The 12,964-nt window shown below is 43.8% G+C and overlaps 1 gene segment (V, D, J or C); it reads left to right on the top strand.

Moving 5' to 3' along the window:
• The window catches only part of LOC119696483, a 47,036-nt gene that overhangs the window by 32,876 nt on the left and 1,196 nt on the right, over positions 1-12,964 (top strand). Inside the window, 3 exon segments of the C gene segment in view lie at positions 8,634-8,897; positions 9,857-9,904; positions 12,685-12,793. Of these exon segments, the coding sequence occupies positions 8,634-8,897; positions 9,857-9,904; positions 12,685-12,793 (421 nt within the window).

Genomic DNA, 12,964 nt, shown 5'->3' with positions numbered 1-12,964 from the left:
GTGGCTGGAGAGCAGCCAGGCAGAGAGGGACCTGCAGGGACTGATGGACAGCAGGCTGGAAATGAGCCAGCAGTGTGCCCAGGTGGCCAAGAAGGCCAATGGCTCCTGGCCTGGATCAGGAATGGTGTGGCCAGCAGAGGCAGGGCAGTGATTCTTCCCCTGTGCTCAGCACTGGTTGGGCAGCACCTCTAGTGCAGTGTCCAGTTCTGGGCCCCCAATTTAGGAAGGACATGGAGGGGCTGGAGCATGTCCAGAGAAGGGCAACAAGGCTGGGGAGGGGTCTGGAGCACAAGTCCTGTGAGGAACAGCTGAGGGACTTGTGTTTGTTTAGCCTGGAGAAGAGGAGGCTCAGGGGAGACCTCATCACCCTCCACAACTCCCTGACAGGAGGGTGCAGCCAGGTGGGGTCTGGCTCTGCTCCCAGGTGACCAGTGACGGAGAGGACACAGCCTCAAGCTGCACCAGGAGAAGTTCAGGTTGGACATCAGCAAAAAATTATTCATTGAAAAAATGATTGGGCACTGGAATTGTCTGCCCAGGGAGGGTCAGTCACCATCCCTGGAGGGTTTAACAAAGCCTGGACGGGCACTCAGTGCCAGGGTTTAGCTCATGAGGAGGTGTTGGGTCTTAGGTTGGACTTGATGATCTCAGAGGTCTTTTCCAACCCAGTTCATTCTGTGAGTCTGTGAGCTGCTTCCAAGAAAACCTTGCACTGCCATGTTCTCCAGCCTTCACCCAGCGCACAGCCATCCCAGGGCACCATTTTGCAAAGGGCTGTGTCACAGTGTAATTCTGGGACTTATGGCAAGCTTACCTTTGGAGCTGGAACCAAACTCGTGGTTTCTCCAGGTATGTCTGAATTCAGGTAGAAGGTAGAATGCAGGTGGAATTCAAGTAGAAGTTCTTCTTTCAGCTCACAAGTTATTTTGCCACCCCACGATATTTTAGCAACAGGACAATGAATTTTCAGTTGATATTAAGAGCAAGTGATTCCCATGGCTGCAAGTGTATTCTCCCCTCCCTGTTCCTGAGAATGAACATGGCAGAGGTTTTAGATGTGCAAGAGGATTTGTCTTGGAAATTCAACAGGAACTCCTACATCAACCTCCTCAAGCAGAGGAGAAGTGAAATGGTGAAAGCCAGCACAGACCAGCAAAATGCAGAGGGGTGAAGCTGGTTTCATAAAGCTGTAGGAGGTAAAAAGGACTTTTCTTTTGTGTGGATGAAATAGTTGGGGATAACCAGACTCATAACTGTGTGTGGACACAAAAATGTACATATTGGGTCAGTGCTGTGGAGATCCTTGAGCTGTAACCGTGGGGGTGAGTTTCTGTTTATAAACAGAATATAAAGAGAATACAATGACAAAAACACAAGGCATTCAGGGAGCTCAGGGGTGACACCAGGTTGATGTCACAGCCAGCTTGTGTTGATTTACCTTGCCCTGCAATGTCCAGGTGAAGCTTGGAGCATTAGAAGGGAGGATCTGGAACTGGTGGAGAGCAGCATGACCAACCTCAAAACTGAGGGTGGGAGAAATATTTGGGTGCAGGGGAAATAGGGCAAGAGGCAAAGCTAATTACTGGATGGCTTTGGTGGAAGGATGGAAAGGTGATCCTTACCTCAAAATATTTTTTCTGAAGAAAAAAGGATGGATAGAGAAGTGGGCTTTGACTGTTTCTGCCACAAATGTATGAAAAAAAAAATCCCCCAAAATCCTACACCTCTTCTCTTGTTTGAGACCCTTTGTAAAAGGGAAACAATTGCCAAGATAATTATATTTTTTGTAAATGTACCAAATTTTCCAAATTTCTTTAAAATATATTTAGGGTTGTTTAATATCTAAATTGACTGAGTTTACACCTGAAAAGTACTGTTTCCATTTCTTAAAATAGTAGTGATTCTTAAGATAATTTCGACATGATTTTATTCTTAAAGTTAAAAAACAACAACATGGGGAAATAATTCCTTCTGGAAACCTCTGAGGAAAGTTCTTTTATTTTAAATGACCCCTCGGACCCTCTTCAAAAACATCTGAGAGAAATGAGAATATCAAGTTTATATGGAGCCATCAGCAAGCTCAGAGCTGTAAATCAGAGCTCTGAGTTCATGTCGGTGTCTCCAGATTTACCATTATGGTAAATTTACCATAGATTTATCATTATTTACCATATCTGTGTGCAGCTGCTCCAGATGTTGCTCTGGTCACACTGGAGGAACGTTCCTAAGGCATCCTGAAACCTCAGGGTTCAGTGGCAGAATGAGCAATGATCTCCCTGCCCCAAAGAAATTGCACACCAAAAAGAGCTTTTTACTCAAAGACTAAATGGCAGCTTTATTGGAATCACTCTGGACCAATTCAGATGGCAAATCCAAGAGAATGAGATGAGTGAGGTTTCACTGCACCATCAGCCCCTAGGGGAGCTGTGCAGTTAAATAAATAAATAAATTTAAATAAATAAACAAAATTTTGTAAATAAATAAATTTTAAAATTTTTTGGTACATCAGTTAATTTTTGAGAGAGGAATCTGACTGGCAGAATAAATAAATGGGAAATAAGATGAACAATAGAAGCTGTGGTGCAGGTGGCTTTCTGGAAACAGTGGGACAAATGTGATTGAGGGGAATATTAAGGAGAGTGTGTTTGGGAGTGCAAAATACCACATGAAAAGAAAGTCTATAGGTGGAAAAGCCCCAGGTAAATGGATCTGTCTCTTCATAGAGATAAAATAGGGTTTTTTTGGTGGAGTATTTAAGTGCTGAAGGCTCCATTCAGTGCTGCTCTGAATATTGTAGAGGCCTGTGCTATTGTGTATCTCTGGAAGTAATTACAAACTCACATTTGGATCTGGGACAAGACTTCTGGTTTTGCCAGGTACATTTACCCTGATTTTTTTACTAATTTGCAAGTTTGTTAATACACACCAAGATAGGCCAAGAAACCCTTAGAGTGTATTGTAATTAGGAAATAATTGGCTTCTGATTGTGATGGTGTGAATTACAACATCTGTATTGTCTCACCCTTCATATGAGACAGAAAATAGAATAAAAGTTTTTAGAACACCTCTCAGCTGCCCCATCTCTGAGTCAGAAAAGGACTTTATCTGAAGGTAGTAAATACTGAGGAGAAAAGCTGGATTGAAAGGTTGTGGCCCCAACTGCAAGGCTCAGTGATCTGGAATTTTAGGTGATGTTACAGGTGGAAAAGCAGATCATGCCTTTTATTACCCCAAAATATTCAACACCACACAACTGTAACCTGTGAATGAATGAGCAGTTTTTAAATGTGATCCCTGTGTTTCTGATCCTGATAATTTTCCAGTAGATTTATTTGGTACTTTGACAGTGTCTAAACCCAGCATGTTTCATCATTGCTCCCTGAAGTTCCCCCTCTGCTGACCTGCCTGCCAGGATGCATGGCAGAAACCTGCCCCCATTTTTGTAGAGGCTGGCACCAGTGTGCCAACCAGGGATACAGCAAACCCACCTTTGGAGCTGGGACCCAGCTTGTTGTTACCCCAAGTAAGTTTGAGCTTTCTGTTCCATATTAACACCAGGACTGGTACATCGTTTGTTTTTTGGGTAGATGTGGTGCCTTTTGCTCTGGTCCTTGAATTAACAGCCAGACACAGTTAAGGGATAAAAGGATTTTTATCTCAGTATTTAATAAGGACCCTTAGGTGCAACAGTTCACCAAGGTGGAATACTCTGAAATGCACACACATGATTGATTGTGTATACAATTTTATAGACCTTGCAAATTAGCATATCTGACAAAGATTCCCTAGTGAGAAGCTTAAATGAATGGTGTGACATTGCCCTGTTGAAATGTATTCCCCCCAGGTGAATTGATCTCGGTTTACAGAATGTGTTCTGGACAGAACCTTGGTTTCCCAAGGTAGCCGAGGGTTTTCCAGCTGTGAGGCCTTCAGGATGTTTGTTCTCCTGGCCTAAGAGAATACCAGGACTCTGCTAAGATACCAGGCTTAAAGAATTACAATATGCTTGCTAAGAGTTCTGAGAATATATAAAAGGTACACAAAAAGAAAAGGCAAAAAAATCATCATGGCAGGGTCACTGGAGGTTCTTCTGACTAGGGCTGAGACTGGATTTTCTAAGTCATAGCCTAAGAGAATATGTCCTGATCTTTCTATTTTAAAATCCATAACCATTGTATGATTCTAAGAATTTTTCCCCCTGGAAACAAAATCTCTGCTATGTAGAATACTTGACCTGGCAACTGAAAACCAGTCTGATTTTGGAAGAAAATAATGGAAAAGCATTTTGTGAAAATGACAAAGGTTCTCATGAGGTTTATGAGCAGCCACTTGCAGTCTTTTTGTTTTTAAATTGTTACACAGCTGGGTTAGTCTATCTCAGTCACCTGTCAGAGAGTGGATTAGAGAAACAGAATTGCTCCTTCTGGCCCCCAGAAATATTTGCTTAACATTGTTGAAAGAAGCAGCAGAGGACATCACAGCAATGTTCTCCTGAGGTTTAGGTGGTGCCTGAGTAGATCTGTACATGAGCACAAACAGGGTATTGATTCCCAGTAAGAAAAAATTCATCTCAATTTTTTCTGAATGTGAACACAAGCTAAAATCCCAGGATTTGTCCTGGTTTGGTACTAGAGGACTATTTATTCCATTGAGCACTTGATTTCTCCTCACATGCTGGGTATCTTCCTTTATTAATTCCCTGTTACTTCTGGTTCAGTGGGAAATCTTCCCTTTAAAAGCTTTGTGAGAAGGACTTTGGATGGTTTTGGTGGTTTGACTTCCCCAAGTGTAATTACAGAAAAACAAATGCATTTTTTGGACGGAGACCAGAATTATGCCTGACCTCTGTCAGTGAAGCAGCATATTGATATTTGCAAACACTGAATGTCTCCTCAGAGTTCTCTGCACTTTGGGTGACAGTGGCTGATGCTGGACTAGGGCCTGCTTCTGCTACCTGGGTGTCTCCAGACAGAGTCCAGGAAGGGTTCCAGTCCCAAATGTGTTCATCTGCTCTTGCTGTAGCCACCCCAGCATCCAGCTGGGAACAGAACAGATAAAGAACATTTATTTCAGTGATAAGGAAGATTTTGAGGCCCTTTCTAGACCTTCCCCATGGAAAGGAATTAAAATTTCTGCAGCCTGGAGCTAAGCTGTCCTCAGCATTCCTACAATGTGACAGGTTCCACAGAGGACATCTGGCAGACCTTTTGGAACATGCACTGGAGGTCAGACAGGAAACACCAGAAAGTGCTTCTTAACCCACTGGAGTTGCTCCTTGTACTGCCCCAATATAGAACACCACACAACTGTGACCAGGGAATGAATGAGCAGTTTTTAAATTTGATCCCTGTGTTTCTGATCCTGATAATTTTCTAGTAGATTGGCCTGTGTGGGAGGGCAGGGGGTACAGGTGCTCCTGGGGTGGGCACCAGCTCCAGCTTGATTCCAGCTGTGGAATGTCATGTCTCAGGCTGAGGGGTGGAAAGAGCACCAAAAATTCTGTCACGCCAGTTCCAGTCTGACCAGAGATGCAGTTTGCTTTGGAAGGAATGGAGAATCTGATCATTTTCTGCATGATAGCAGCTGGGAATTAAAGCAATTCAGGATTTCTACTACAGCTTGTTTGGAGGGGGGAAAAGAAAGGTTCCATCTCAGTCTGATGCTGGAACAGGGTTCAGCTCCCCTGAAATCAGCCTCTGCTTGGCTGTCTCTGTAGACTGGGCAGGAATAGCATTCCAACAGCTCCTGCTCCTCTACCTGGAAGACATCCTTCAGTAAAGGTGAAATTAGGCAGCATGGCAAGCTCAGAGCATCATTATTTACTTCTATTCTTCATTTCTTTTATTATTTACATCATTATTTACTCTTTCCTGTAAATAGAGGTGATAAATGTACAGCATCTGCAGCACAGGCACCAGCTCATCCAGCCAGAATAACAGGTCACAGGGCTGTGGTTAAAGTAGATGTTTTTTACCAAAATGTTTTCAAACCTTCATAGCAGTGGGCAAACAAGCCAAGGAACTTACAGGAACTGAACTGCAGCACCAGAACAGAGGCAGCCACCACTCTGAGTAAGAACAGGAAACTAATATTTTGCAAAACTGCTGAAGCTTCCTGTGCAAAACAGACTTTATTGTTTTATGTGTTCAAGATCAAAGCATTGCACAGATTGCAAAGGAGAAAAACACCCTAATTTGGAGTGAGGTAGATATTTATCTCTTCAGGAAGCACAGAACTGGTGATGAGAGAGAAAGAGAGCAGCTTGACAAATTCCTCCTCTTCTCTTTCATTTCCATGTACCCCATGGCACTGATCTACCCTGGCTCATCTGTATTTTATACAGGGATTTATCATCAAGCTTTTTACCAGCTCCTGCCTTCCTCTCCATAACAAACAATCACTATTTCCAAAACACCAACTGGGAGTGTGGGAGCTGAGGGAGCCTCAGCAGACATCAGGCTGTGTTTCTGCATGGTTCACAAAGATCTCATCGGGGTCTTCAACAAGAGCAAAGCTGAAATTACAGCTCAGAACATGGGCCAGAGAATGAACCTTTGGGCTTTGTGGATTTTTGGGTTTTTTATTCCTGAGATGGTACTAATAGAGAAGTATTGCTATTTCTCTGAAGTGGCAACAGCTGGGAGCAGACCAGATTAAGAACATTTATTTCAGTGATAAAGAAGATTTTGAGGCACTTTTCCCATGGGAAGAAATGAACATTTCTTCATCTAGGAGCTAAGATGTCTTCAGTATTTCTACAATATTTATCAGTGAGGCGTGTGAACAGGGAGAAAGCAAAGATTAAACTCAGCTCTCAGTCCTACACAGTAACACTGCATCAGTTTGAAAATGTGAACTGAAGCTCTCACTGAAATCTATGAAGGCCAATGGAAAATGCAGCCACAGGGCTGCTGAGAGCCCCAAACCTGCACTGTGGCTACAGAATGTCTAAAACATTTCATTTATTCATCATGAGAGCACTGCAGTGTCTGGAACATTTTAGTGTGAGCCATGAGCAAGATTTAGGAATTCACTTTCTCATAGAACCAGATGAAATGTGTGCTCAGAGGAGAAGTTTGTAAAGCTAAATACACAAAAAAGGGTTTAACCACAGGTTGTGTTTTGATATGTGTGGGAAATCCCAGTGTGAGTGGCTGGCTTAGCAGGGTTTGAGGCAAGGAAGGAGTGGAGAGCTGTGGGCAGGGTTGGAGATATGGGTGCTGGCCTGGGCTGCAGCTCCCAGCTGCACTGTGATCCTCTGGGAAGTGGATTTGTAGGGAATTCTCCAAGCCTGGCAGAAGGCTCACACAGTGTGCATCTGTGTGCAAACCTGGAGATGAGGAATGCTGACTTGGAAATGCCATGGAACAGGACAGACATTGCTGAGAGAGAAATGGAGCTAGGAACAAGTTTCAAAGGATGGCCTTGCAAATAACACTGGATACTTTGGAGAAACAGAACTGTGAAAGATGCATTGTAGTGGGACCCACGAGGGGTAATTTGAGATGATTGGCTTTAAGGCATTTACAGCATGGCATAGCATAAAGCTGATAGGCCAAGAAACACTTGTAATATATTGAAATTAGGAAATAGTTGGCTTCTGATTGTGATGGTGTGAATTAGAACATCTGTACTGTCTCACCCTTCCCATGAGACTGAAAATGGAATAAAAGTTTTTAAACACCTCTCAGTTACCCCATCTCTGGGTGAGACAAAGGCTTAATCTGACAAATGGTCCCACAGGACAGAGGAATGTTGCCTCCTTGCCTCTGTCTTCTCTCTCCTTCCCCCTTGGTGGGAGCAAGATTCAGGGTCAGTAGGATTGTACAGAGAGCAGAGATCTTAAAATAGGTGTCATCTATCTGCAGCCTTTAGTGCCTCAAACTCAAAAATTTACCTCTGCAGAGTAAAATTTTGTAAAAATTTGGTACATGGGGTGGAACATGCTGAAACATTTTCTTGTTTCCCTTTTGTCCCTGAATGCAGCCCCGTGTTCCCACTTTGCAGTGGCTTTTGGAGCTTTCTGCTGCAGGGGCACCATCAGCAGACTGCTGGTAAATGTGGACACCCTGAAGGTTTAGTGGATTTTATTTTATTTATTTTTGAATTTGGTGGATTTGACCAAACCTTTGCAGAAAAAGCAGGATGGGCCTGGGTTGTTTCAAGAATCACAAAATCCCAGAATGGTTTGGGTTGGCAGGGACCCAGAAGACCACGTTCCAGCCATGGACATGTTCTGCTGGCCAGGCTGCTCAGGGGCTCTCTCCAGCTGTCACACACTCCCCTGGGAGCACCCAGGCCATGGTGACAGAGTCCAGTGAGTTGTCCCCAAGAGGAATAGCTGGGTTGGGTATGGACATCCAGGTGTGGATGTCCATGAGCCTTTTCACATGCTCCAGGGATTCTGCTTGGCCTCTCTGTGTCTCCCACACAATAGAAGTCAACAGAAGTAGCTTCTGCATCATCTGCTGTAGATGCTTTGGCTCTCTAAAGGAGTCCTGGCACAAAATCCCAGTGATCAGGCAACTTCCTACTAGAATAATGAGAATCCTGCATTTCCAAGTGGCTGTATGTAAGACTGTAGGAACTGTGGATGTGTAATCTGACCATTATCTTCTTTTCTCCTCTTGCAGAAGTTACTCCGTCTCCCTCAGTCTACAGGCTGACCTCCAAAGATGCCCAGGGTCTGGAAATGTGCCTTATCACAGATTACTCCCCTGAGAAGCTCACTGTGAACTCGGCTGAGCAGCACACATCTGCTGTGGTGGGGGTGGCAACTGCAGACAACGGCGAGGAGTCCAGCTACCTGTCCACCTACTGGGCCAGGAGGGATCAGCTGCACTGTGGGGCCAGCCACGAGGGCTTTGGAGAGCTGGAGGGAGAGGACCCTGAGAGTGGTAATGGCATTTCTGGGGCTGTGAGCAGGGTTGGAGGTGCTCTGGGTGCTCTTGGTGTGAGCAGGACTGGGCTGCAGCTCCCAGCCCTGCAGGCATGCTCCACTGTGCTCCCACAAGACAGAGGAATGTTGCCTTATGGCCTCTGTTTTCTTGTCAGATTAATCCCTTTTCTGACTCAGAGATGGGGCAGCTGAGAGGTGTTTTAAAAGCTTTTATTCCATTTTCAGTCTCATGTGAAGGGTGAGACAGTACAGATGTTCTAATTCACACCATCACAATCAGAAGCCAATTATTTCCTAATTACAATGTATTACAAGTGTATCTTGGCCTGTCAGCTTTTGTCACACCATGCTGTAAATGCCTTAAAGCCAATCATCTCAAATTACCCCTCGTGGGTGCCACTACAATGCTTCTTTCACAGTTCTATTTCTCCAAAGTATCCAGTGTTATTTATAAAACCATCCTTTGAAACTTGTTCCTAGCTCCATTTCTCTCTCAGCAATGTCTGTCCTGTTCCATGGCATTTCTAAGTCAGCATTCCTCATCTCCAGGTTTGCACACAGATGCACACTGTGTGAGCCTTCTGCCAGGCTTGGAGACTTCCCTACAAATCCATTTCCCCCTCTCTCTTGAAAGGAAAAAACTTTTTTGATGGTTTTATTTATTGTCTCTCCTTCCTCCTTGGTGGAAACAGGATTAAGGACCAGCAGACTGGTACAGTCATAGCAGAACACACCATGGGGGGATAGAAAGCTTGAAATTCTTTTGTCCAAAGGGACACTGAAGTTTAATTAGATCATGTTTTATGCTTGTCCTGAAAAAAAAGGAGAAAAGAGTGTTTATGAGAGGGTTTGTTGGCCAGAAACTCTTAATTTAGTTCTTCTAAGCAGAGATATCTTTATAGACCTCTGAAGAAGTACATTTTTGTTATTAATCAAATTTATTGACATTCTCTGCAGGTGCCAGTGCTGTCTGTGTCACGGGGCTGTCCCTACACTTCAGGACAGGTATGTAACACAACATTTTAGGAGAAAAGTTCACCCTGACTAAAGTAAATGTCTTCCTGTCACCATTGAGTCAGAGATGACAGAGAGTTGGATCAGAAGGCAAATGGCAGAAGTGCCATTTATTTGATCCTCTCCCCTTTTATAGCTTAGTTTGCTACAGGTGGACATGATTGGTCATTTCATCGACCCTGTGGAAACCCAGGGCACAGGGAATATTCCTCTGTCTGCTCTGGGGTGCCCTGACCCCCAGGGGAGCACTGACTTGGACCCTCATTCATAGAGAAAATTTCCTAGACTTCGAGATAGACTGGAATCCACGAAAGTGTGCAATAGATTATAGAGAGTAGTGTAGGTGTATCGCTTGGGGAGAAATTGAGGTTTTGGCATTTTTAGTATGTTGTGGATGGAAGCAAGATGGAGGGAACAGAGTGTCATCCTGAGCTGCTTCTTCATGCTTCTTCTTCCTTCTTCTCCATGGGTTTGGGTGGCATTTTGTAATTGGGCAGAAAAGTCCACAATGGGATCAGTTATTGGGTTAAAAGGGAGAATAATCTAGGTGTCAGCTCTTAATTGGATAGTTTAGTCTTAAAAGCCCTTGTAACCAGAGATTGTTGGCCATTTTGTGCCTTATAATGAAAAGCTGCTGAACTCACAGTAGTGAGACTGTTTCACTGATAAGGAATAATAAACACCTGAGTCTGAACATGAACTACTGTCTCAGGAGCCTTCAATCCAGACCCAGAGAAACTGATAAATGCATTTCACGTGTTTGGCTAATTAACAAGACGCCCATTTGTAAACAACCTTATGAGGAAAACAGCAAAGCAGATTGTTAAAAAACACCACTTGCAGATTGTTTTAATATCTGACTATCTTTGTTTATCTCCAGCTCCCTAAAGCTTCCCAGGCCCATTCTGGGAAAACTTACCTAGCTTTCTCTCTGACCAGACTGTCACATCCACATCTTCACAAGTTTTTGCCAGTTTTACCTGCTTGTAAAATTATTTCTGAAGCAGCAAAAAGACAGAAAATTTCCTCAAAAGGGCCCCCACAGGTTTTAACATGAAGGCTGAAAGCTGTGGTGTTCATACAGCCTTGCTGATCCAAGCTGATAATTTTATGCAGGGTAGTCATGTTCTTGCTCTCACACCACAGAGCTGCTGCTGTTACAAGTTTCAAATCTTGAGAAAAATACCACTCTGCTGCTCACCCCAGAGTGGCTCCAGGTACTGCTATGAGTCAGCACTGCTGCATTTCAGCCTCCAGAGCTGGGTTATTTTGGGTGCACAAACACCTCATGGAACCATAGCTAGCAGGTGGTTTCTGTGCTCAGGGGTCACTGCAGCTGGGGTGTGTGGATGCTGACAGGGAGAGAGAAGCCAGGAATTATTCTGGGGAGTTTTGAGAAGGCTGAGAGAATGAATTAAAACAACCTTGCAGCTGCTACTTCGAACAGTTGTTTTCTCATAAGATGTTTACCAAAGGGTGTCTCCTTAATTAGCCAATGATGTTGATTAAATGACCAGTCAGGTCCACCTGTACCAGAATGGTGTCTAAAAGAAGGAGTTTCTAATGAAGAATGTGTAAAAGAAATGGTTTCTAATAAACTCAGATTCAGCCTTCTGCTGAGACCTAGTATTGTAAATGCAGGTCCACGGACGTGGGGAGAGAATGATGAATCTGACTCCATGTTCTCAGAAGGCTCATTTATTACTTTATAATACTATATTTTATTAAAGAATACTGTACTAAGCTATACTCAAGAATCCAGAAAGGATGCTTACAGAAGGCTGAAAAGATAATAATGAAAACTCGTGACTCTCTCCAGAGTCCTGACACAGCTTGGCCCTGATTGGCCAAAGAGTGAAAACAACTCCCAGCAGAATGCAATGAAACAATCACCTGTGGGTAAACAATCTCCAAACACATTCCACATGAGCACAGCACAGGAGAAGCAAATGAGATAAGAATTGTTTTCCTTTTCTCTGAGGCTTCTCAGCTTCCCAGGAGAACAATCCTGGGTGAAGGGATTTTTTTCAGAGAATGTGAATGCCACAACCTGGAGGCTGTGTGTTGCCTTTCCCGTTCCTGACTCAAAGGTGACAGGGCTGCACCTCAGTCAGCTCTGCCCCGGGTCAGGGCAGGGCTGCAGTCCAGGGATCTGCTGCTCTGCCCCTTCAAAGAGCAGAGCCTGCCTGCCCTGCTCAGAGCAGCTGTGCTTTTGCAAATCTTTCCAAAACACCATTTCAGGAAAATACTCATCAGTAAACACAATCAAATACTCATCAGTAAACACAATCAGCCTTTCAGCTCTCTGAAAGGTTCTCAATATTAAAATTACAGTGAGTTTTTTCTGACAGCTCCCTCCTTTTCCACTACAGATCAACATATTTTCAAATACTAACAACTTTGCAACTTCAGATTAATATAAAATTCAAATAAAATAGTGTTATTTGATTAAAATCAAAATTGCTTTCCCCCTACCCATCTTCAAAAAAATTTAGCGAGAGGAAGGAGGGCTGCTCCAGCATCCTGGGTTCACAGTGCACAATATTTAAAACCAGTTAGGTGGCTAGCAGACTGGCACATTGGATAATTAAGTGGTTATTGAATGGAAGAAATTAAAGTCTCTGAGTCCTACTCCCCATCTCATTTCCTGCCCTACCAGCTGACTCCATAACACAATGGAGCAACTTTGTTAAAAAGAGCTTTTAAGTCTGGGACATGAGGATGTCTCAGGGCTCTTTTAACTCTCATTTTCTGGTTTGTTTTTTTTCCAGATGAACACCTGAACACCCTCTCTTTGTCACAGCTGGGCCTCAAAATCGTTTTAATGAAAGCAATCATTTTTAATGTGCTGATGACAGTGCTTATGTGGAAGAAAAAAAAGGTGAGGATGCTTGGGGGGGGGTCTGAAAACATCTGGATTGGTTCTTCAGCTATGAATGCTCCTTCTCTCTGGAACAGCTGTCTATGCAGCCTATCCAGACTTCTTTTGTCTGCCAGCAGTAGAATCCCTCCATTCCTCTGGCCACACCATTCTCACCCACCCCTCAAGTG

Source organism: Motacilla alba, unplaced genomic scaffold (genome assembly GCF_015832195.1).
Source record: "Motacilla alba alba isolate MOTALB_02 unplaced genomic scaffold, Motacilla_alba_V1.0_pri HiC_scaffold_31, whole genome shotgun sequence".
In the NCBI taxonomy this organism is placed as follows: domain Eukaryota; kingdom Metazoa; phylum Chordata; class Aves; order Passeriformes; family Motacillidae; genus Motacilla; species Motacilla alba.
The sequence above is the reverse complement of the archived record's forward strand: the minus strand, read 5'-3'. Positions and strand labels throughout refer to the sequence as shown.